General features: G+C 40.8%; 1 protein-coding gene across 7 annotated transcripts in view; it reads right to left on the reverse strand.

Moving 5' to 3' along the window:
- The window catches only part of COL16A1 (collagen type XVI alpha 1 chain), a 289,804-nt gene that overhangs the window by 104,715 nt on the left and 159,313 nt on the right, over nucleotides 1-25,776 (reverse strand). For all 7 annotated transcript variants that reach the window (XM_081962316.1, XM_081962321.1, XM_081962318.1 and 4 more), the window contains 9 exons: nucleotides 24,531-24,566; nucleotides 24,057-24,119; nucleotides 22,357-22,401; nucleotides 22,121-22,216; nucleotides 19,297-19,335; nucleotides 19,118-19,162; nucleotides 17,281-17,316; nucleotides 13,778-13,888; nucleotides 12,877-12,912 (listed from right to left, as the gene is read on the reverse strand). In XM_081962316.1, coding sequence (XP_081818442.1) covers nucleotides 12,877-12,912; nucleotides 13,778-13,888; nucleotides 17,281-17,316; nucleotides 19,118-19,162; nucleotides 19,297-19,335; nucleotides 22,121-22,216; nucleotides 22,357-22,401; nucleotides 24,057-24,119; nucleotides 24,531-24,566 — 507 coding nt within the window. The remainder of the gene's footprint in view (nucleotides 1-12,876; nucleotides 12,913-13,777; nucleotides 13,889-17,280; nucleotides 17,317-19,117; nucleotides 19,163-19,296; nucleotides 19,336-22,120; nucleotides 22,217-22,356; nucleotides 22,402-24,056; nucleotides 24,120-24,530; nucleotides 24,567-25,776) is intronic.

Genomic DNA, 25,776 nt, shown 5'->3' on the forward strand with positions numbered 1-25,776 from the left:
CAAGATATTTTCTTTTTCATATCCTTCTTAAGGACCTTCAGAAGAGTAAAAATCTGATCTGTGTTCTCCCTGCTTACCATAAAGCCATAATACCCTTTCCAAATTGTCATTTTTTGATACTTTTCCAGTCAAAATTCTACCAAATAGTTTCTCGGATGCACTTAATAAAGTTAATTCCCCTGTAATATTTACATTCATCCTTGCAATCTTTTCCTTTGTATAGGCAATAATGATAGTATGGCTCCAATCATCAGTCATAATGGATTCTGCACACATATAGTAAACAGAACATACAGCATCTGAATTTTAGTGGTTCTCCAATAATTCCACATACTCCTGAGCTTTAGCCTTTTTTCATCATCCTCACAACACACAGCTCTTCCTTTTTCAGTACTTGCTCCTTAGATACTTAAGTTGAACAGCATTTATTTCGCTTCCCCTCTTCCATTTATTACTGTCTAAAATATTCCTTCCAACATTTTCTCATTTCACTTTTGAAGGAGAATTTCATTTCATCACTTTTATTTTTAATTCCATGCACTCTGCAGGAGATTCCTTGTTTAGTCCTCTCTCCCTACTTGCAAAACAGTAGGCATTTTATTTCCATCAAAATCGCCCTGCGTTTTCTCGGATTCTTTTAATCTTAACCATTCCTTGCTTTTTCAGTTTATATTTTTGCAAATTCTTCTCTTTCGATACACATCACTAAACGTCATTCAGCTTCCTATTTTGCAGCAATCATTCTCTTATATGCATTTCTTTTTCATCCACAACCTCTTTTCCTTCATCATACCATTATTCTTTTTCACATACCACATTACCGTAATTTCACACCCTGCTGTGGCATCCGGAAACGCAATAGATTTTGTTTTTTGCAGCTTTCACAATTTCATTCTTTGCATCTAATTTTTTTGGGGATACCTGATTTCTATTTTTCACTTCCTGCATTCATTTCTACTTTCACCCTTGTTACTCTCCTCCTTCAATTTCCTTCTATGTTTAATTTTCCAGAGAAGCACTTTTTCTCGCTGAGAAATGATCTGCTTCGCATTGAAAGCTTAGCTAATTGTCTCGGTCCTTCACCGTGGACCATCAAATCAATCATGCTTTTAGATTTATATTAATTTCTTTGCCTTCCAGCTGAGAAAGGCAATGTGCTGACTTCACAGTCTTGGTTCTTCACTGAGGGAAATGGTCTCTCTCCTCATCTTTTGATTGTTCTATTAATTGTTAAGTCAAAAACTCCCTTTGTTTCCCCTTTGTTTAAACTAAACCGTAGGTTGATGGATGAAGAGACTGAGGTTGAAATTACCTCAGAAAGCAGAAACTGCTTCTTATTCCTTTCCATTCAAGCAAGTACCGTTTCTTCAAACTGAAGAGCAGTCAAAAACTGGATTTATTCCGGACCGTTATTTATTTATTGCAGAAATGTGTAAAGCCATTCTATGACAAGTCTGGACAGTGCCTAATTGAAATAATCATACAGTACAATTAAAACTAACAAATAACACCCAACTGGCAGGAGAAATGCAACAAGGCATGCAGGACCTGCCACTCATTCTAATTCCAAAGACTGGAAGATCAGCCAGATTTTCTATCCATGTTTTGAACATGGATAGTGGGAAGATCTCAGGGAAGACGGTGTTCCAGCGTGCTTCCTGGGTGTCATTAGAGGTACAATTTAAGTGACAGGGCAAAGAGCATGCCAACTCTGACTGATTGTACAGGCTGGGCGGAAGCCACGAAAAACAGGTGGTTCTTTGGATAACTGTGGTGAAATCTCCAGCCTAGTATAGAGGAGGGGGAGTAAAGAGGCTGGGTAGCTTAGAGTCACATCGTGAGAAGAAACAACAGAGGCCAGATTTCTGAACTCTTCATCTGCCTGTTCCCAAGAGAACACAGTTTGTCTGGCAAGGCTTTTGTAAAGAGGAGAACAACATTAAAGAAACTACTTTGACCTGCTTATGGAGTCATTCCAGTTCTTTGTGCCTGAGAATAAGCATGCATCAAGGCCTCTTTATCTGGCCTAAGCCCAAAGATGACACAACAAGATTCAAATCGAGTCCAGTTCTTTATTTCCTGATACCTAATGAACCAGACTTTGGCTACAACCTTATAACCTAATACAGATGTCCTGGAAGATTCCAAGGTGGAGCTACACAGCTTTTCCTCCTTCCCCCATCCAGTTCAGGACTGCACAATGTCTTTGCCATGGACCCTTCCCTGGGAAACCACGGTGCGCTTGCAAAGATCATCCCCTTCAATCCTACTCCACATGCAGATTACACCACTCCTTTAGGTAATAACCTGAACTGCTCCAGTGGCGGGATTCAAATAATTTAGCCACCAGTTCTCTGCCTTAATGATTTCTTCCAACAACCAGTTCACCAAACTGCTCAGAAAGTTAACAACTGGCAGAGGTGGGTTGCTATCGGATCGGCTGAACCGGTAATAGCGGGGGCAGGAAGCTCCGCCTGGACGCTTCTATGCATGTGCAGAAACATCGCGTGCATGGGAGCGTGTGCAGGAGCAGGAGTAAGAGTGTGCGCAGGAGTGTGCCCGAACCAGTAGTAACAAAATTGGCAACCCACCAATGTCAACCGGTTCTCCCGAAGTGGTGCGAACCAGCTGAATCCCACCACTGAACTGCTCCCAGAAGTCAATGGATAACCATTGCAGTTCATTAGAGAAGTATTTCTCAACCTTGGCAACTTGAAGATGTCTGGACTTCAGCTCCCAGAATCAGCAAAGCTGGCTGTGGGATTCTGGGAGCTGAAGTCCAGACATCTTCAAGTTGCCAAGGTTGAGAAACAAAGGGCATTGATGAAATAAAACTGTCGTTGTCTAATCAGCTGCAGGGAAAGCATAACAGAGATAGTAATACAGGAGCAGCTTATAATACTTATCTCCTGAAAATCCCCTTCTTATGATTTATAGATTTATTTTTTTTACAGAAACCAAATTTGTAAAGATAACAAACACACTAAGTAAGGTGAAACAGGACTTTTACAAATAAAAGAGAGCTTTGATTTTTTTTTTCTTTTAGAGGGGGAAACGGCAGAAATTCAAAGCCTTCGCGATTAATTCACGTAAGAGGAAATTAGCTTAAGAATTCTGATCAGCAATGTGCCATCAAGGTCAAAACTGTGTGGAAAGTAAATAAGCAGGCTCAAGATGAAGCAAAGCTGTACATCATACAATTTTAAACATTCCTTACAATGCAGAGTGTAAGGCAGGCTAATACATTCTTCATTTATATACAAAGTCTCTTCAATGCAACCTTAATATTAAATAGAAATTGAAGTATGGCGTTTCTATTTCTGTTCAGTAGAGAAACCTTGGACTATTGTGCTAAGATGTTTCAGATGACAATATAATGATATCCTACATTTATCTAGGATCTTTGGACTATAAGGAAGATAATATTTTTTCCCCAGATCTGCCTTTACAAATAGTTCAGAAATGCAGATTATGTAACAAGGTAGAATAAAATAACAGAGTTGGAAGGGACCTTGAAGGTCTTTTAGTTCAATCCCCTGCTCAGGCAGGAAAGCCTACACCACTTCAGAGAAATGGTTATCCAATATCTTTTTAAAGACTTCCAGTGTTGGAGCATTCACAACCTCTGGAGGGAAGTTGTTCCACTGTTTAATTGTTCTAACTGTCAGGAAATTTCTCCTCAGTTCTAAGTTGCTTCTCTCCTTGATTAGTTTCCACCCATTGCTTCTTGTTCTACCCTCAGGTGCTTTGGAGAATAGCTTGATTCCCTCTTCTTTGTGGCAACCCCTGAGATATTGGAAGACTGCTATCATGTCTCCCCTTGTCCTTCTTTTCATTAAACTAGCCATGCCCAGTTCCTGCAACCGTTCCTCATATGTTGTAGCCTCCAGTCCCCTAATCATCTTCATTGCTCTTCTCTGCACTCTTTCTAGAGTCTCCACATTTTTTTTTACATCATGGCAACCAAAACTGGATGCTGTGTTCCAAGTATGGCCTTATCACAGCATTGTAAAATGGTATTAACACTTCACATGATCTTGATTCTATCCCTCTGTTTATGCAGCCTAGAACTGTGTTGGTTTTTTTGGCAGCTGCTGCACATGGCTGGCTCCTATTTAAATGGTTGTCCACTAGGACTCCAAGATCCCTCTCACAGTTGCTACTATTGAGCAAAGTACCACATCTACTGTACCTGTGCATTTTGTTTCTCTTGCCTAAATGTAGAACCTTACTTTTTAGGCTTCCTTTACTAGCAGGCCTTTACACACATGACATTCTTCCCAAGAACCTAGGATGTCATAATATATAATTGAAATATGTATATGGTCCAAGCATTGAGGCCTTTTTCAATTGACAAATAGAAATGTTCTCAATGAACAGATATTCTGTCTAAGATCCTTTGATATGGCACCCAGTGTGCTAATAACAACTGGGACCACCACAAATGGTTTAGGCTATAATTTAGGCTCTAATATTTCAACTTTGATTTTCACATCTTGAAATCTGAAAATCTGTGAAACTCTTAAAATCTGAATATTGTGGGATCTTCGTTGTGATCTTCTCCACTTCTTTGTCTTCTATTCCATTCTATTCTACTATATAGTATATTCTGGTGTTGCCACATCAATTATCTGCATTTTATTTCTTTTCTTCTTTTTTCTGGTTAGATCTGGTGTGTTTTGCTTGCTTGATCAGTTTGTATTAGGAAATTTGATATTTTAATCTGCTCATTTTCAACTATTTTTCCACCCATTTTTCATCATTGAAACATGATAATTTTTACATATGCTGCAATAAATCATTTTGGCAACTGTGTTATGTCATTGTTTATAATCAGTTTGTGAAGAGATGAGTACAGGATCAACTGTTTCTTTTGCCTCTTTGCACAATCTGCACTTTGAATTATTTCATGATTTTTCCATTCTGACCTCAATTGCATTAGCTTGAATAGTTCAGTCTTGAGCAACCAAAATCAAGTCTTCAGTTCTTTTTTTTTTAATGTTCCAGGTATAAACCGTTGTTATATTATTATCATAAACACAAAAATGTAAAATCACAGCTACCAGTTTTGCTTCTACTGACTATAAAGGTAAAGTTTCCCCTCGCACATATGTGCTAGTCGTTCTTGACTGTAGGGGGCGGTGCTCATCTCCGTTTCAAAACCAAAGAGTCAGCGCTGTCCGAAGGTCATGTGACTAAACGGCAAAGGCACACGGAATGCTTTTACCTTCCCACCAAAGGGGGTTTCTATTTTTTCTACTTCCATTTTTACCTGCTTTCGACTGGCCTCCCCATTTTCTGCCACACCTCTTGTGAGCTGATTAGATTGTTTGCATTAAACATATAAGCTTAATATGCAAGTCAACAAGCATCCTTCCATATAAGAGAAATTGTTTGCTAGAGAAAATTGTCAATCATCTATTAGTGGACTTCAAAATCTGACAGAAATGCCATAGTGTTGCTTATTAAATCTTCAAAGTTTGTAGTAAACAAGAAGGATTTTTTAAAAAAAAATATTGATGGTCAAAAGTTATATTAACCACATTGCACCAATTAATTAATATGCACTACAAAGGACCACCCATTGTTGTATATAGGTATTTTTAATATATTTTTAGTTTGCTGGTGAGATTAGAAAATTACAGCTGAATATTTAAATGAGTCTTAGATCCGTTCACACATCATTATATTGCTCAACCAAATTTACCTCTTATTCATGAAAAATCTTATATGCTGGAGTTTAATTTTGTAACAGTATGGCAAGTTTTAAATCCTTCACAGCAAGAATATTATTATTTTTTAAAGATACATATTAGACTTGTTCCCAACCTGATTAATTTTTATTATTTTGATCCTTAGCTAATTGGATGGATAAATTCAATATTTATTTCTACAGAAGTATCTGATCAACCTCCAGCAACATTATGTATTTTAGATAGAACCTCATTACTAAAGATACTTTTTACTGAAATAGATTAAACAGTATTTTGAAGGTTTTTTGATTGACAATGTAATGATTGTCTGAAATATTTTAAGACTCATATTTATGGACTTAACTCAAATGTTTCATGGAAAAAGAAAGAGAAAAGAAAATTTGGAGATCAAAGTTAAGAAACTCTTGACCACATATAGACACAATCTATATCAAATTTTGTAAACCTTTTATGTTGGCTAAATCGGAACTTAATTTTAATTTATGGACTTAATAGAGAATACTGGTTGAATTGCATAAAGCAAAGAATGTATTAGGAATGTAGAAAAAGACCTGCTAAATAATTGGCTTCTTGATTTAAACGGCAGCAAGATTGTACTGTACATTGTATAGTATGCATTGTGCATTGTACAGGTAGCCCTCAGAGTATGACCATAACTGAACCCAAAATGTCTGTTGCTAAGTGAGACATTTCTTAAGTGAGTTTCGTCCAGTGGTGGGTTCCGTTATGGTTGCATGCCTCATACCTGACTGCGATGTCTCCGTAAGCCTCCACGACACTCCAGCTGCTTGGTGGAGCGTCACGCAGGTGCCGTACGCACCATGTGCGTGCGTGGAAGTGCCAAAGGCTTGCCACAAATGTGGCAAGAAAGGCTTAAAGGACAGGTAAGAAGCTTGGGTGGGCAGGTGGGCCCTCCGGAGCACCATACCGGAACGGTACCCAGTGCTCCGGGCAGGCTCCGTTACGCCTGCAACCCACCACTGGTTTTGTCCCATTTTACAACCTTTCTTGCCACATTTGTTAAGCGAATCACTGCAGTTGTTAAGTTAGTAACACAGTTGTTAAATGAATCTGGCTTCCCCATTGGCTTACTTACCAGAAGGTCACAAATGAGATCACATGACCCCAGGACACTGCATCCATCATAAATATGAATCAGTTGCCAAACAGCTGAATTTTGATCATGTGACCAAGGGGATGGTTGCAAGTGTGAAAAACAGCCATACAATCACCTTTTAGGTGACAATGTAGCTTCGAATGGTCACTAAACTAACTATTGTAAGTTGAGGACTACCTGTACTTTACTACGCTGACAGCAAAATATATAATGAACTTAATAAATCTTACTTAATGAATCACCATGTTTTTATTTATGCTGTGGACAGAAACACCACTGGCATGGATGAGGAGGGGGTTGTGCAGTCATCCTTGTCCCACTTGACCCATCAATGGCTTTCAACACCATTAACCAAGATATCCTTCTAGAATGGCTCAGAGGATTGGAGGAAAAATAAGATAGCCTTTATTATCATTTTTTTCTGTGGGCACACTGGCACACAGCTCACTCTGTTACGCAGCACTAGGGATTCGAACAGCCGAACTGCTGACCTTTCTGATCGACAAGCTCAGTGTTTTAGCCACTTATAAGTATATATAAATATGAAATGAAATATGAAATAAAAATGAAATTCTGTTGCCTGTTCTCAAAAGTGTACATGTATCTAACATACATACATACATACATACATACATACATACATACATACATATATATATATATATATATATATATATATATATATATATATATGTTGTATTTGTGCTGATAAATAAATAAAGGGAGACTAGTATAGATCCATTTCAAGCTATTTAGCTCTCATCAGCTAGCCATACCCTTACTGGGATTCGAACCAGGGCTGTATTGCATACCAGGCCGATGTAATGGCTAGCTGATAAGAGCTAAATAGCTTGAAATGGATCTATACTAGTCTCCCTTTATTTATTTATCAGCACAAATACAACACAAATATAAAAAGGCAACATTAAAAATAAAAATATGGGTTTCTATCTGGATGGTTTTCTGTGATGAGCCGAATGACAGAAAGAGGGAGTAGCGAGCTCCCTCCCATATTTGGGCATACCAGGGGTTGTAACACACACACACACACACACACACACACACACACACACACACACACACATATATATATAGATATATATATATACACACACACACACACATATGTATATAAGGTAAAGGTAAAGGTTCCCCCCGCACATATGTCCTAGTCATTCCCGACTCTAGGGGGTAGTGCTCATCTCCGTTTCAAAGCCAAAGAGCCAGCGCTGCCTGAAGACGTTCTCTGTGGTCATGTGGCCGGCATGACTAAATGCTGAAGGTGCACGGAACGCTGTTACCTTCCCACCAAAGGTGGTCCCTATTTTTCTGCTTGCATTTTTACATGCCTTTGAACTGCTAGGTTGGCAGAAGTGGGGACAAGTAACGGGAGCTCACTCTGTTACGTGGCGCTAGGGATTCGAACAGCCAAACTGATGACCTTTCTGATCAACAAGCTCAGCGTCTTAGCCACTTATAAGTATATATATAAATATTAATCACTGTCCATCTTGAATATATTATCATTGTTGTTGATGATGTTGTTGTTGTTGTTTGTTGCACAGTTAGCCAGATGTTCAGGCTGGATTTGTTATTTTTCTCCGCCTATCATATCCTTCCCAAAAAGCTGATAGGATGTTTGATGGGTTATATATATCCTTGCAGGATATAAGTTGTTCCCAGTAAGGCTGCCTTTTGCAATTGACAAATGGGGAACGTGTCCGTGCTGATGATATTATTAATTGTTATTAACCTATGTATCTTCACCTAACATTTCTTCCTTTTTTTTCTTTTTGCTTTGTCTTTTATTGTTTTTAAATGCTTTTATAAAACAATTACAGTGATACTAGTTTCACTATTTATCAACTGGACTGTTTTTCTGCTTTTTTGTATGCTGTCACCTGGTTTGTGAGATGGGTAGCTACACACATTTGACAAATAAATACATAAATATTGCACACGGAATTATTGCCTCATCCGTTGCAAAGCTCTTGGCAACCCTCTCTTAACAGAAAGTAGATTTTCCCCGAGTTTAACAGGATTTATTGGAAAGGGACAGGAAAAACTTCCAGCGAATCTAGCAATTGGCTTGCTTTCACTTTAGAATCCAATCCATCACGCAGGTTGCCAAGTCAGGAGCCTTTTCGGTTTGTCGGTCTCCCTTGCGAACTGGCGAGGCAGCTGTTATCTTAATTAATAAGTAATGCCCAAGCAGTCAGAGAGAGAATTTCTCACAGGCTCTGCACAGAGCATCACACCTGTCAAAATATTTCATGTAAATGGTCAAGAATGGGCCGTTTACCTCGCCTTATTCTTACAGGGGGTCTTCACAACCACAGTAGGGATCAGACAAGTCATCATGATGTAGTGCAGTCATTAAGTGAGACATATTGTTTTTTTTAATGTGTTCAGTTTTATACTTCATCTACGGTTTTTCATGTTGTTTTAACTTTTGGTTGGGAGGCGCCCAGAGTAAGATGGACGGCTGGATAAATGTCCTAAATAAATAAGCAGCATGGTACTGTTATTATTTTTTTGCTACATTAAATGGAACACCTGCAATCGTTAAGTGAGACATCACCTGACAGCAGTCGGAGACACTGTGAGTCCTCGCTGCAGAAATGAAGTAAATCAGCAATTAATTTTTTTTCATGTTTAGTTGACACCTCAGAAAACATTTCAATAATACAGAAAATATAAAACAATAGAGGGGACACTTATACATAAGATAAGGCTCTGCCATATTATTGTTCCAGTCTGGTCTAATAGCCCTATGTTCTTTTAGCATAGCTTTGGGGAAATTACTATGGTTTAAAGATATGAATGTGGTTTTGAATTAATTACTGTCAAATTCTTCAATATAGGAATAACTATGGATTTTCCAAGTATGGCGTGCAGTAAAAAAAATGATGTCATTTTCCTCTTATAGAGCCAGACTCTCAAGTGCCAGAGAAATCAGGAGATTCAGGCAGTTCAAATGAATATTGTAAGCTTAAACTCTCTACAAGAATCTGAGCTACTAACGGTCAAAGCAAATGAGCGGGAGATAAGAAAGGCATTCAAGGTGGGCTGGACCTAGAGCTCTTGCAGGTGCACAGGGACTCATGGCTTATGACATGTTGGACCCCTCCCTCACCCTCAGCCTTGTCATCTCCTACACACATCACTTTATAATCTAAGATCAGGGCCATCCAGCTGAGGCTTTGATTACATGGTTATGAATGTCATCTTGACAGTTTAACATACACAGAGACACACATTCCCTGCAGATGCCTCCGGCTGGAATTCATAATATGCATTAGCTCATTATCCCTTAGCTAAGTAGTGAGAACATTATCAATATTTTTCTCTGTGATCAAGATTTAATGTTTGGATCTAGGTAACTATTAATAAGGGGACGCAGTGGCTCAGTGGCTAAGACGCTGATCTTGTCGATCAGGTCATCAGTTCGAATCCCCAGCGCTGCGTAACGGAGTGAGCTCCCATTATTTTTCCCAGCTTCTGCCAACCTAGCAGTCCAAAGCATGTAACAATGCAAGTAGAAAAATAGGGACCAACTTTGGTGGGAAGATAATAGGGTGCGCCTTCAGCATTTAGTGATACTGGCCAGTGATGTCGGCTAACTCTAACCCTAAACATGGAGATGTCATCAGACAGCGCTGGCTCTTCAGCTTTGAAATGGAGTTGAGCACTGCCCCCTCCAGTCAGGAACGACTAGCACATATGTGCGAGGGAAACCTTTACCTTTAAATATTAATAAGCCACAGAATATTACTTTCTTTTGGGTTTTGTAGCGCTTATTTTTCTTTCTGTCTATCTAATCAACCATTAAAAAAATGAAACCAGCCATTGTTTTAAATTTACATTTCCTCCCTCACCAAGTGTGTGCATGGAGATTTACGCTTAAATCCTCTCTTTGAAGCCAACAGCCATGTCTCTGCTCACCAAACATTCACCTTCCTCCTTCCTTATTGGGTCTCCTAATGGTGCAATCACTTTTTCTGTTCTCTCTCCTCTCATTCCCAGCCATCCAAGCAAGTCACTAAAATGAATATTTATCTGTCTTGGGTCACATACATCCATAAGGTTGTGCAATTTTTCCCCAAAAGTCATTTCCAATTCTTCCATTATTACTATTCATTGGAGCATAACATGCGCTAATCAGCAGCCTATCGATTTCTACTTTCATATGCATCCATAATCACCAAAATGCCACTAATTCATACCAACCGACATCCTTTTAGCCCTCCCATTCATAATTAAACATAAAGGCTAAAATTGTACATCAGTAAATTCCCTGCATTCATTCATCATTTACATACCACAAGATCAGCTCCCCCCACCTTTCTTCTGAACTATTAATTTCTACCCTTCTCTTCGTTTCAAAGACACACACATAAATACATAAATATATTTAGCTATATTTGTCAACTCCTGCTTGTTACTCTTTGCTCCTTTTCAATTCCGTACACAATCTTCCATATGCCAAGTTGAGCCCAGAGTTAGTGACCTTTGCCACCTATCACAGCGTTTTATTTAGATAGATAAATGCAATTTATTTCTCTAGCATAAGGCCTACTGGTGCATTTTAGGCAGATGTTCCCCTAATGTATTGTTTTTAAATAGAAAATGTGCACTGTAATTAAAAAAATAAATAAACGAACGTGACTTCCATTTTATGGCCTGGGCTGAAAAGGTGGATTTTGATAAATACCCCTTTGAATGTTCAATAACTCAATCCATCTCCCAATTTAAATTGGAGTCAAGGGTCTAATCTGCTCTAGCCAAGGATTAGCTACACCGCATTTTTAAAAATGAAACTACTAAATCCAAAAAGCTAAAACTGGAGGTTTCGTTTTGGAGATAGCAATAGACAATATTAGACAATAAATGATGATGCTAATAATAATAATAATAATAATAATAATAATAATAATAATAATAATAATAATAATAATAATAATAATAATAATATATTTTAAGAAGATACTTGGTTGATACCTAAGATGCTGGCAGCAAACTGTATCAACCATTAGCACCAGTCAATGGTATTTGTGACACATCTTTAAATGTTCAGTTGACTGAGTTTCATGTTTAATGAATAAAAGAAATGATAAGAACAGCAACAACAACAACAACAAAAGGGATACCCATTGGCATCGGGGCACTTGGTACCATGTCCAAGAATTTTATAAAACACATCAATAAATTGCAGCTTCCTGCAATAACACCAGCAGAACTGCAAAAAACTGTGCTACTCGGAGCATCGTACATCTTAAGAAAGTACTTGGTTGATACCTAGGACCCTGGCAACAACCCGTATCAACCATTAGCACCATATAATAATAATAATAATAATAATAATAATAATAATAATAATAATAATAATAATAATAATAATAACAACAATAACAACAACAACAACAACAACAACAACAACAACAACAACAATTGTAATTCAAGTCCTTGGAGCAATACCTAAAGGGCTACCTCGCTATTTGGAAATTCTAAATTTACCTGACTTGAACATTTTGATTCTACAAAAAACCGCCCTACTTGGAACAACTTATATCCTCCGATGTTACCTTAACAGTTCCTAGGTCCTTGGTTAGGACTCAAGCTGTTGAGCTACCAACCAGCTCCAAAGGCTGTGAATCTCACCAAAGATTAACCAAATAATAATAATAATAATAATAATAATAATAATAATAATAATAATAATAATAATAATAACAACAACAACAACAACAACAACAACAACGACACATATTGCTCTGTAGCGCTTTACAGCCCTCTCTGAGAAGTTTACAGAGTCACCTATTGCCCCCAACAATCTGGGTCCTCATTTTACTGAACTCAGAAGGATGGAAGGCTGAATCAACATTGAGCCCATCAAGATCAAACTCCAGGCCGTGGGCAAAATTTCCCTGCAGTATGGTATTCTAACCACTGCACCACTAAGTATCCTGTATAAATCATAGAATTACACCTATAATCTCTTCTTCACTTTCTCTTTTCCTCGCAGGAGCTGAATCCAGCACTTACCCTGTTGCCTTTAACTCCTTGAAGCCCAGGTTTGTCCTGCAAAAAGGAAAAGAAGGGAGAATCCATGGAAGGCTTCAGAAGTCGTTTCCACCAGCTAATCAGCCCAGCAAATTCCCCTTTTCCAAGAGCATCTGGATGGCTTCTCTACTATGACCTCAGATTAACAGAGTTGGAAGAGACCTTATAGATCAACTACTCCACCCCCCCCCCCAAAAGCAGGAGAGAGCTTATACCATTTCTGACAAATGGCAGACAATCTCTTCTTGAAAGTATCAAGTGATGAAGCCCCCACAATTTCCAAAGGCAACGTCTGTTCCATGGGTTGATTGTTCTCACTGTTAAAAAGTTCCTCCTTGTTTCTAGGTTGAATCTCTCCTTGGTCAGTTTCCAGCCATTGTTTCTTATCTGGCCTTCAGGCGCTTTGGGAAATAGCTTGCCCCCCTTTCTCTTTATATTCCCTCAAATATAGGATGACTGCTATCATGTCTCCCTTGGTCCTTCTCTTTATTAGACTAGCCATGCCCAATTCCTGTAACCGTTCTTCATATGTTTAAATCTCCAGTCCCCTAATCATCCTGGTTGCAATTCTCTGCACTTTTTCTAGAGTCTCAACATCTTTTCTTATAGTGTGGTGACCAAAACTGGATGCAGTACTCTAGGTGTGGCCTTAATAGGGCTTTGAAGAGTGGTATTAGTACCTCACTTCAACTTGATTGTATCCCTCTGTTAATGCAATTTAGGATTGTGTTGGCTTTTTTGGCTGCTGGCCCACTGCTGGCTCATATTTAGCTGGTTGTCCACTAAGATTCCAAGATCCCTGCCACAGTCGCTGCTATTGAGCTAAGTTTCACCCAGTTTATATGCACCTCAAAGAATAAAGGAATCCATGAAGGGGACTCACTGATTTTCCAGGTTTTCCAGGTGGCCCGGGTTCCCCTTTGGCTCCTGGGTTCCCAGGGAGGCCAATTAGGTTTTCATCAGTAATAACAGGGCAAACTTCACATGGATCACCCTGTTGGGAAAACACAAAGATGCACTGAGGACAAAAGAACACAAAGGAACCTGAAACCAACAACACTAGGAAAAGGAAACCCCAACTCCCACCCCCAAAAGAGTAAAAGCACTTAAAAAAAAACCAAACCTATAATCCATCCTAGCAATGCTCTGTATTCCTATCTTAGCTACCTGGATGGAAATGGTTGGAAGCAACATTGCAGCAACCATCCCCAACAAGGATCTCAAACGCACATTGCAATGTCACAAGCACCACCATTGCATATTTTCTACCCAAAGGCGTAGATTTTGCATTGTGATGTCATCATATGCGTTTCGTTGTTCGTCCCCCTTTGCCATCTCGGCAGGTGCCCAATGTTCATACCCATAACTACATAACTGTGTATCTCTGCACCGGTTTAATACCAGGAAAGAGCCTCTTCCATGTGATGGTTCAGCCTCACTGATCCTATTCTTTGGATGTTCCAGCAGTGCGAAACATTGGACTAATCTTGTATGGCTTCCACAGAATTCCAGGCCTGGAAGACACAGTGGCGTAGCGTGGGTTGTCAGCACCCGGGGCAAGTAATTTGCGCCCCCTAACCTGAGGGCGGCCCGACTGCAGCTGCCCCTTGCTCCGCATCAGTCAAGTGAGGCTCTCCATGCTGGCCTCCTGCCTTCCTCCCGAGGAGGAGCTCGACAGGGCAGCGGGAAAAGGCTCGACTGAAGGGAAGCAGGTGCCGCGGGGGTGGGAGGCGCACCGGGGGCTTCGGGAAGGCGCCGGCTCCCCGGGGCGCTCCAGGCGGAGCGGGAGGACGCGGTGGCGTTGCAGCCGCGGGCAGACGGAGTGCAGCGCGGCTCTCCTTCGACTCCCGCGGGGGCGGCGCGGTGGGTCTTGGCGGCTCCGCTGGGAGGTAGGCGGTGCGCAGGAGGGGCCTGGGCGGGCCGGGGCTGGGGAGCTTAGTTCGCGGGCCAAGCCGGGCGCGGAAAGAGGCGGCCACAGTCCGGCAAAGGGTGGCGCGGGGTGAGTCAGGGCGCCCCCCCCAGATGTTGCGCCCGGTGCGGCCGGCACCCCCTGCACCCCCCACGCTACGCCACTGGGAAGACAGAGTGGAAGTTTAAAAACATCCTAGAACAGTGATGGAGAAACTTTTCGGCACCAAATGCACAAACCATAACACGTTCATGCCTAGCTTTTTGGCCATTTTCCAGCCATCTTTTGGACCAAAAAAATGGCCTGAAAATGGTCCGAAAAACAACTTGGAAACAGCCCCCAAATGGCCTGAAAAATGGCGAGAAAACCAGGCATGAATGGGCTGGCCGGCTGGCCTTTGGGTTTGGGTTTTGCACATATGCACACACATGCACGTGTGTTATGGTTTGTGCACTCAGGGCCAAAAAGGTTCTCCATCACCGTTCTGTTTTCCAGTGCTCCAGTGTCCACGCAGACCAGCTGGCCGGTGCAGATGGCCACAGAGAGGGCTCTGCGTGCCACCTCTGGCACGAGTGCCATAGGTTCTCCATCACGGACCTAGAAGATGATGGCAAACCATTTCCAAACTGTTAAGATGAAAACTACACGGATATTTCCATAAAATCACCAGCATTTGAGCATCCATTGCAATGCACATACGTACATAGGACTGCCTTGCTCTGTAGTCCAATATTCCAACTGGATATTTAGAGGAAAGTCTCGCAATGCATTTCCAGACCCAACAGGAGGGAGTGGGCCAGTTCAGAAAGCCTTAAAGAAAAGCCCCTCCTACCTAAAGAGGTGAAGGGAAGTTTCCAAAGAGGCTTTCATACTTTTAAAAAATAATAGGGATTTTTTTTAAAAAATAAATTGTTTTCAATTTATCTGTCTGTCTGTCTGTCTGTCTGTCTGTCTCTCTCTCTCTCTCTCTCTCTCTCTATCTATCTATCTATCTATCTATCTATCTATCTATCATCTCTCTCTCTCATCTATCTATCTATCTATCTATCTATCTATCTATCTATCTATCTATCTATCTATCTATCTATCTATCTACCTACCTACCTACCTACCTACCTACCTACCTACCTACCTACCTACCTACCCCCTCTGTCTGTCTGTCTGTCTGTCTGTCTGTCTGTGTGTGTGTGTCTGTCTGTGTGTGTGTGTGTGTGTGTGTGTGTGTGTGTATTTGTCCTCACTACTCCCCCTTTCTGTCCTTCGGCTCATTACAGAAGACCATCCAGGCAGAAAACCATATTTTTATTTTTAATGTTGCCTTTACTATGTTTGTGTTGTATTTGTGAGATAGATCTAGATCTGGTCACACATACATACATACATACATACATACATACATACATACATATCCTCTACATCTACCTACCTACCTACCTACCATCTATCTATCTATCTATCTATCTATCTATCTATCTATCTATCTATCTATCTATCTATCTATCTACCTACCTACCTACCTACCTACCTACCTACCTACCTACCTATCTATCATCTATCTATCTATCTATCTATCTATCTATCTATCTATCTATCTATCATCTATCTATCTATCTATCTATCTATCTATCTCTATCACATCTACATCTATCTGTCTGTCTGTCTGTCTGTCTGTCTGTCTGTCTGTCTGTCTGTCTCATTCTATATTCCTGCAACATTCTTTTTTGAGGTGACTTATTTTAGGCTGCATTTTTTAAAATTACTGCATATGGATAAGCACTAGAACTGCCAAGTTTCTGATTAGAAGGAACCAACTGGGCCTCCAAACTGCCATACAGATAATCCTTGACTGTAATTGGGACCAGGATTTCTATTGCTAAGCAAGGTGGTTGGTTAAGGGACTCATGCCTGATTTTATGAGCTGTTCTGACACCACTGTTAAGCGAATCACTGCAGCTGTTAAGTAAACCATGTAGTTGTTAAGTGAACCATGTAGTTGTTAAGTGAATCATGTAGTCGTTAAGCAAATATGGCTTCTGCCACTGACTTTGCTTGTCGGAATCCAGCTGGCAAGGTCACTAATGGTGATTCAGATGATCTCTGATGCTGCACCCATTGTAAATCTATGCTAGTTGACAAGCACCCAAATTTTGACCACAGGATTTTAGGGATGCTACAATTGTCATATACAGAAGGACAAGGTGTATGTTAATTTTCTCAGTATCGTTGTAACTTTGAATGGTCACTAAATGAGAGGTTGTAAGTCGAGGACTACCTGTATCATCATTTCCCTAAGAACCTCAGAAAAGATCAAGGAGTGGAAGGGAAGTCTACTTCCTTTGTCCTCTTCTTTCTCAGAGATCCATGTCAACCATTTCTCAAAGGTCCCCATTTAGTTTCAATACTACTGGGCTCACAATGGCAGAACCATTGATTTCCCCTCTGAAGTTCTGCCTTGATCCTGACTTCTTTAGACTTACCTTTTCGCCTTTCAGGCCTGGAGTCCCTGGTTTGCCCTGCAGAGAAAGGGAAGGATTTAATTTTGCCGATGAAATGCAACCCTGTTTCCCTGAAAATAAGACCTCCCTGGATAATAAGCCCAATCGGGCTTTTGAGCGCATAGGCTAAAATAATGGATGGGTGGGTGAATGTTCGTAATTTATTTGCCTGATATTGAAGCCAAAGGTCCAGTGAGCTTCATTTTGGGGAAGCAATCTCAGAAAAAACATTTTCTCAGTTTCTGCCAGTCCTTTCCCCAAATAACCCGATGGCCTCTTTATCATCCAGAGTCACAAAGTATTAGTAGAGCCAATATATTTTAGCTTCATATGAACTGGGGCATGGAGTAGCCTCGGCAAAGAATCCTCTTCCATGACATTAGAACATAAAGGCACCCAGAAGACATAAAAACAACATTTGACAAAAAGCAACCGACGGGGAGGGGGTAGCAATCGCTTCCAATTGTCCACAAAATCCGTTGTCCTAAACCCTAAACAAAAGGCATGAGAGCTGACAAGGATTCAAATCAAGGATTTCTCCAATTGCATTGATGTGCCTTTCTTTCATAGGAAAAATATGCCAGAAGTAAATATAGGAAGGGAAATTGCATACACTATGTAAATTTGCACATTGAAGCCACACTGGAGACTTTGGGACACACATTTTCCCCAAAGGGAAAGCAAATACAGATGAAATATAATTCCAGATGCAGAAAAAAATGGATAGCTGTTACTGAAACTGTTGTGGAAATTGTGCATATATTTATTTTGTGTGTGGTACTCTGGGAAAAAAAGAAAATAAAAGAAACAGGAGGGAGGGAGGGCAGGAAGGAAAGAAAGAAAGAAAGGAAAGAAGGAAGGAAGAGAGAGAGAGAAAGAAAGAGGAAGGGAGGAGGGAGGGAGGGAGGGAGGAAGAAAGAATGGAAAAGAAAATGAGAAAGAAAGTAAAAATTGAGAAACAGACAGAAAGAAAAATCTCTCTCCTTTTTAATCACAGCAAAATAAAAGCAACTCTCTCTCTCTAGTTTTTCTTTTCCACTTATTGTTATATTTCTTTATCTTTCTTCTGTTTAAATAGCCATTCAAACGGAGACAGGCATCAAAGAAGGCAACATATGCCGCCTCCCTTCAATTCAATTTTTTAATGTTACTTCTATGCTGGGCCATCTCCTCAACATGAACTTTTATCCTTCAAACGTGCTGAGAGACATATTTTTGTTCTGCTCTTTCTAGACAAAGCAGCATTTCTTTCCAGAACATTGACTGGCCTTAAAGAACACTTGAGAGCATTAGTCCAATACTGCATGAAAGACCAGCTAGTACTCAATTATCAAAACCAAAACCATGGCATTTGCCAAAAGGCCCAAAAGCCACTCCTTGGGGATAGATGGCCACAAGATTGAGCAGGTCTCCTGCTTCAAATAACTAGGAATATTTATTTATTCTTCCAACAGAATGGGGATTACATTGCTGAAAATGCATAGAGGAGATCATGTGCCATCATGAAATTTCCTTAAGGCAGGGGGCCTTGTTTTTAACTAGTTCCCTACAGCTAGGAAACTCTTGATTCTGCTTGATGTAATGTGGATCTCAAGGCATGGAAGACCATGACCACAACAGAAGGGAAGCAGGCTGAAGATGCCTGTTTTAAGATAAACTCATCACTGGGCCATCCAGTTTCCCCAAGGATCTCTCTGTGGTCCCATGACTTGGGTAAGACAGCCCAATCAAGATCTTGGAAGTCAAATGGCAACTAGAAAACCTCCTTAGATGTTGTGGCCTTTGGTTCATTGATTTGCATGCTGGAGAAAGGACTTACTGGCTTCCCAGGAGATCCACTGTCCCCTGGAGATCCTGAACCTCCCTGGAAATAGAGCACAAGATTGATGGCAATGAAATTTAGACCAGTAGTAACACTGTTAAGAACAAAACACAGGATGTTCATTTCAAGATTAGAACCATTGGAGATCGCAAAGCTCTTAAAGATTCATGACATACCTTCTCTCCTTTCACACCTGGGGGGCCACCAGGATCACCCTGAAATGAAATCCAAACTGTTACAATTCTTCAGAAATGAGCCATTAAAACCACTATTAATGATAGGAAACACAATCTGATTTTAAAAAGTCCAGACTTATGTCTTGTAGGTATTTTATCAGTATGATAACTTCTGGAATAATGGCGAACACTCAAAGGGATGCTACAAAAAGTGCATTGATTGAAGGAAGCAACCTTCTTCCTAGTAATAAAACAGCTGTCCCCTGCTCTTAGCATGTCTGTACACCACAGGGAAATCAAAATTCTATCACAGGTAGTTGAGACTGTAACAGAACTCAAAATAAATGCAACCTGGGCAAAAACATTGACCATGAGGCCCTAGCTATCCATCAGCCAATATACGTAGTTCACGCAGGAAAACGCAATGAACTGACTCCACTTTTGAAATCTCCAGCCCAGTCCTCCTTCAACTTTATGTCAGGATGGAGTTTTATCCCAAGCATCCCTATCAATTTCAGGATTAAGGGGATGGAAGATTCCTTCTCCATTAGCTGAAGAGAGAGCACAAATGCAAAGAATGTAAACAACCATCTGTCACCAGCAGACAGGTAGAAGTTAGTGTAAGGCCCGGCATTTCCCCCTTATTCAAAAAAGTAAAGACTCTTGAACCTTAGCATTTCAAAAGGCACCTTTTATTGAATAGAGGTGATAGCAGGGTGAAAGGAAAGCAAGCTCTGAGGGCCCTCAGACCATGCAGTTAGAATAAAGGAATTAAAAACACCTCCCAACAGTCCGATGTGGATCCAGCCAATCCACAGGTGTGAAGAGGTTATTGTACTGGTCGCTCTGAGAAAGTGAGAAGGGAACTTTCTCAGGGTCATCCTTCCATTGGCTCTCAAGCCATAGAATCCACATGGCCTCCCCTCCCCTTACATTCCCCACAAGGTGCAAAAATGCCAGGGCACTTAGGGGCCAGGCTAAAAGCCACAAACCAATACCTTGCAGGAGATAGGATTTATGAGATAGAACATAGTAAGCAAAATAGTAATTTAAAAAACCTCTTCACCTGAAGAATGGCAGATACACAGATTTGACAGTTAGTTTTAAGAGAAATGGAGGTCTCCCAAGAGGGCAGCAGTGTAAGGGAATGGAAAAAGTCTAAGATCTGAATGGGATGTAGCTACTGGATAACCACTCTGGCTTAGTCAGAAAGAGTCATCAATTATGTCATTATGGTTATCACTTCCAAAAAAATCTTCCTCCTCAGCACCACAGACATCATCATCATCAAGCCTCTAGCCAGGTTTGTCATTCTCTCTGCAGGAGCCCCAAAATGAATTGATATACCCTATACAGAAACTGTAAAATTTGACCAGAGCTAAAGCAATATTTTGATATGGTCGGCGAGACCCTATTAGTGGAATCTTCTTGTTGGATTCAAAATGCTTTGAATTTAATCTAGCCCTACCTTTTCTCAACTGGTCTCCAGGAACCTATACCTCCTTTGAAAGGACGAAATAGCAGTTTTGGGAAATGAGATATTTAGGCCAGAAGAATGATGAAGTGGAGAAGGGTTAAATGCCCTCACCTCCCTTACTGCCATTTATCTGCTTTTACCTCAACCTCCATCCGTTTTCCTGAATTGGAAAAAATAAGCCCAGCAGTGAAAGTAGAACACCTCTTCATGGTGTTCCATCAAGTCCTAAGTAATTTAAGTCTTCTCTGAATTACAGGTTTAATGTCCTAGTAGGGAAAGTATCAGCAGGTGGCACTGTCTGGCTGACCTAGTTTGTGCATAGAAGGTGAACAAGGTTGAGCATGGTTAGTATTTACTATAAATGGGAGATCCTTATTTATTTAGTAGGTTTTTATCCCACATTTATTACTTTATAAATCATTCAAGGCAGTGAACATTCCTAATACTCCTTCCTCCTCCTATGCTCCCCACAACAACTCTATGAAGTGGGTTGGGCTGAGAGAGAGGGAGTAGCTCAAATTCACCCAATAGACTTTCAACCCTAAGTTGGGACTAGAGCTCAGAGTCACCTTGTGATTAGCCCAAAGACATCCAGCTGGCTTTCATGCCTAAGGCGGGCTAGAACTCACCATCTCCTAGTTTCTGGGCCAGCACTTTAATCACTACACCAGATTGGTTTATGGGAATATCAGGACTGTAGCCTAGACCAGTGATGGTGAACCTTTTTTGCCTCGGGTGCCAAAAGCTATTGTGTGCGCTCGCATGCCCACCCACATAATTTAATGCCCCCCCCCAATGCCGTGCCTCCTGCGCATGCATGCAGGGCTTTCTTGGAGTCAGGGGAGTGTGAAAATGGCCTCTCCCCCCGGAGGCCCTCTGAATGCAACAAACGATCTGTTTTTCAACTTCCAGAGGCCCCTTTTTCACTTTCTAGGAGCCTGGGGAGGGCGAAAGACAGCCCAAGAAACCAACCGGAAGTTAGGAAATGGGCTTCCAGGTTGCCCATTGGGCTATTTTTCTCCCTCCAGAGGTTTCAGGAGGGCGAAAAACAGCCAAAAATCAAGGCCGAAAATCAGTTGGACAGCACGCACTTGCGTGCTGAGCTGACAGGGCAACAGCTCGAGTGTCCTCAGAAATGGCTCTGTGTGCCACCTGTAGCACAGGTGCCATAGGTTTGCCATCAGGGCCTTGGACTATGATGTGGAAAGAGAAGAAGGCAATAACAAGTTACTGTTCCCAAGAAAACTACATAGGTATGCCTATGAGACCATCAGAGATCAAACTTCATTTGAAGGAGACTCCACTTTTAAAGATGATTTATTTTCCAAGAAGGGGGGTAGTCCTTACCGGTTTTCCTGGAAGGCCAATTCCAGATGGGCCTGGCAAGCCTGGAGGTCCTGGTTCTCCAGCAAGCCCTTCAGGGCCAACAAAACCTGGATCACCCTAAGATTAAAAACACAACCATTAGCTATGTTTATCTATCAGAAAAGTGCTCCTGCCTCCACACTCCTGGCTTCAACTAGCACAATACATAACAGGGTCATGGGTAGCATATAAATTTCATGAAATAAATTAATAAATACCTTTTGGCCTTTGGGTCCTACCAAACACAGTTCTCCAGGTCGGCCCTAGAAAATAGCAAAAAAACCAGGCTTGGTTAGAAGAGGAGCTTTGCTTACACTTCATGCAATTCACGATCAGCTTCCTCAGAGATGGACTCTGGAGCTAAAGTAATAGATGGAAATTAATCAAGGAGAGAACCAACCTAGAACTAAGGAGAAATTTCCTGACAGTGAGAACAATTAATCAGTGGACCAACTTGCCTCCAGAAGTTGTGAATGCTCCAAAGCTGGATGTTTTAAGGAAGCGATTGGACAACCATTTGTCTGAAATGGTACAGGGTCACCTCTTGTGCAGGTGGTTGGACTAGAAGACCTCCAAGGAACCTGCCAACTTTGTTATATTGTTACTGTTACTCTATAGGCTGAGGATAAGAAGAGATTTTCTTAAGCCTGAATGGATTTTCGGGGAGGGGGGGGGGTTAAAGATGGTTCGCTTTTTATCCAAGAAGCTTCTTCAGCCCTCAGGAAGCTTCTTGGATGAGAAGCGAAACGTCTTTAAAGAAAAACCAGAAAGTCCAGTTGCCTCTTGAAAAAGCACCTTTGGGACAACCATGACCTGGATGACTGAGAATCTCCAGAGACATCTCCCTTTAGTTAGTGTAAGGTTTGAGAATATGTTGAGACCCATAGAAGTTTGAGACTACATCCAAGTCACAATGAGCCAAACATGAGACTTAAACGGAAGCTTGAATAAAAATCAGCATTTAATCTTTGATCAAAGTTTAAAGACATGATGGTCAGTTGTTCCCAAGGATATGCAAGGAAGAACTACCCTTCAGAGAAGGTGTAGCTCCTTTTTATACACTTAGAGACACCATAGAATAACATCCTGGCTTTACAATACTCCTCACTAGCCTTATCAGCCTTATCTCTTTCCTCTGTTCCCAGGATTGGCCATTTGGCCCCCTGTCGTGAAGGGCACAGATCAAAGGTGAGATACATTCTCAGGCAGAAAGGGGACGTATCAACAGTGTCAGTTTTACATCTCTTTACAGCTCCATTCTGGGATAAGTTCTATGCCCATAGATTGCAGATTGATAAGAGTTCAAATGGCAAGGATCACACATTTTGACATTGCCAAATATTCTACAGACCCTAATAACAGGGCCACAGGAGGTCAGTTGCAGGGAACAAAAGGCACTTACGGCATGCAAGCTTATATGTTACAAATACAAGGCATAATATATATGTGTTACAGAAAACAAATATTTCTACTAATCAACAAGTTTGTATCCTTATTACTATTCCCCTTCATTAGGAATAGAGTAGGAAGCAAGACAGTAATTGTTATTGGCCAGGAATTATTAAGCTTTTGGATGGGTTGAACCTGGCACCTATTTCTTACATATTAATGCAATATGATTAAGCTTGGCCACTGTTCTCAAGTCATGCAATGGTTTGACCTCTAATGCAGCTACCTTAATCCATTTCTATCTGTACAGGATAGCAAGATAGCTGAACAGCTAGTAAACATAAAAACCTTGTCTCTACCCCATTCCTCAAAGATACAAAGTGGTGAATTCCTGATGCTAGTACAAATGGTGTTTGGATATTGATGTAATTCTCTGGGCATCATTTGAGCATCATCTAATGCAGGAAAGCAAGGGGAAAGCAGCAGCAGACATGACACCCAAGAGAAAGTTGCCTCTTGTACAACTTACATCTCGTCCAGGGGCGCCTGGTTTCCCGTGAAGTCCAAAGTCACCTTTCTCACCCTTCTGCCCCTGCAGAAAATGACCAATTTAGTAGAATTTAGTCGGCAATTCAGTGTATTTCAGCCACAATTTAAGTTTTCTCAACCTATAATTTCATCACTGATTCTAGTTCGTTGATCTGCTATTTTCCCAATTGGTGTTAGGGCTTCTGAACCGAAGAGTGAACTACTATTCTTAATCACAGCATACTTCCATAATAATGTATTAAGAAAATCATAATTTTCTAGCTTGAAATCTGAGGGAAACTATTAGGTGGACCACCTTCCCATGAACTTGCTACTTCATTCTCCAAAGCTGGGGTTTGTCAATTCAATCCAATAAATTTAAGAAGTCTGAATCATGTCAAATCAGATTCTGAAAACTGGCTCAGTTGCATCCCCTTCCAATTCAATCTCTGAACTGAATCTCCAGAAAACTTACTTTCTGCCCGTGAGCTCCAATCAATCCTTGAAGCCCCTGGAAACAAAAAAAAAGTATTCATTAATTAGCAACGTAGAAATTTATAGTCTAAACCAGTGTTTCTCATCCTTGGCAGCATTAAGCGGTGTGGACCTCACTTCCTAGAATTTCCCAGCCAGCACTACGGTGCAACTGGGTAACTTTGGACTGGATGTCTCCATCCTATACCCTTTGCTTAAATTCAGCCAAGGTTTTATCAAGGCCATAATGGATATTACTAGGTTCAAAGAGTCATATTATTGATTATAATTAATTTGATTCTTATGAAAGAAGCAAACCCAGTTAACAGATGCCAAGTCCTTCCTGGCTGGAATGATAACAAATAAATCATAGTCTTCTTGGATATAATTCTACTCCATACTTTAAAAAACGTGATCCAGACCTCCAAACATATAGAGGAAAGAGGGGATGGCCTTGAGGATCAGGAGTAACAAATGCTATCAAGACAGCAGTCAGATTAAAAAAGTAACAAGTTCGGGGAAGGAATGCAATCTGAGTAAAATATCTCACACAAGAGCCTCCCTAGCTCAAACAAAGATAACGGGAGAGAGGAGGAAAACACATTCGTACTTGTAAGATTGTGTTACTTTAGCTTTACAATAAAAGATACATGGCATTAGATTCCTACATGCAATTAGATTCGAAGTCTGATCTCCCTGCAAGATCTGGCCCTACCTCCTTTTTCTTTCAAAGATAAACATTTAGTTCCCACAACCTTGGCTTGATTTCCAATTCTCTGATCATCCGTATTATCCTTCTAGCTTCTCTGGAATTTTGTTAAAGTGGTAAGTCTAGTACCCTAGGTAGCGTCTGGCTACTCATCTAAGTGGAACTGCTACTCCCAATGGTTTGGTGCAGAATGTCAAGATTCCAAATAGCATCCAAAAGTAAATCAGAGTCCAAGGCAAAGTATTGCTCAAAGTTCCAACTTATTAAGAGAGCCATGTTGGCACATCTGGGAAAACCCAAATCTGAAAACTTCCCGATTTTCGCTAACTAGCTGAAAGTTCAAGATCTTGCCCCCACACCCACACATCCATCACATGGTCCAATCTCCTACTGCCATGCTGGCAGTTCCACCCATCCAGTTCCAGTCAGGTGCAGAGGTGCAGAGACTAAGGATGACCTTGGCTTCCTAGAAAGAATTTTGTTTTGGCTACATATCATCTAACTCCATACAATCCCCCCTCCCATTTTCCCACAATAG

Source organism: Natrix helvetica (assembly GCF_964273705.1).
Source record: "Natrix helvetica genome assembly, chromosome: 9".
Taxonomy (NCBI): domain Eukaryota; kingdom Metazoa; phylum Chordata; class Lepidosauria; order Squamata; family Natricidae; genus Natrix; species Natrix helvetica.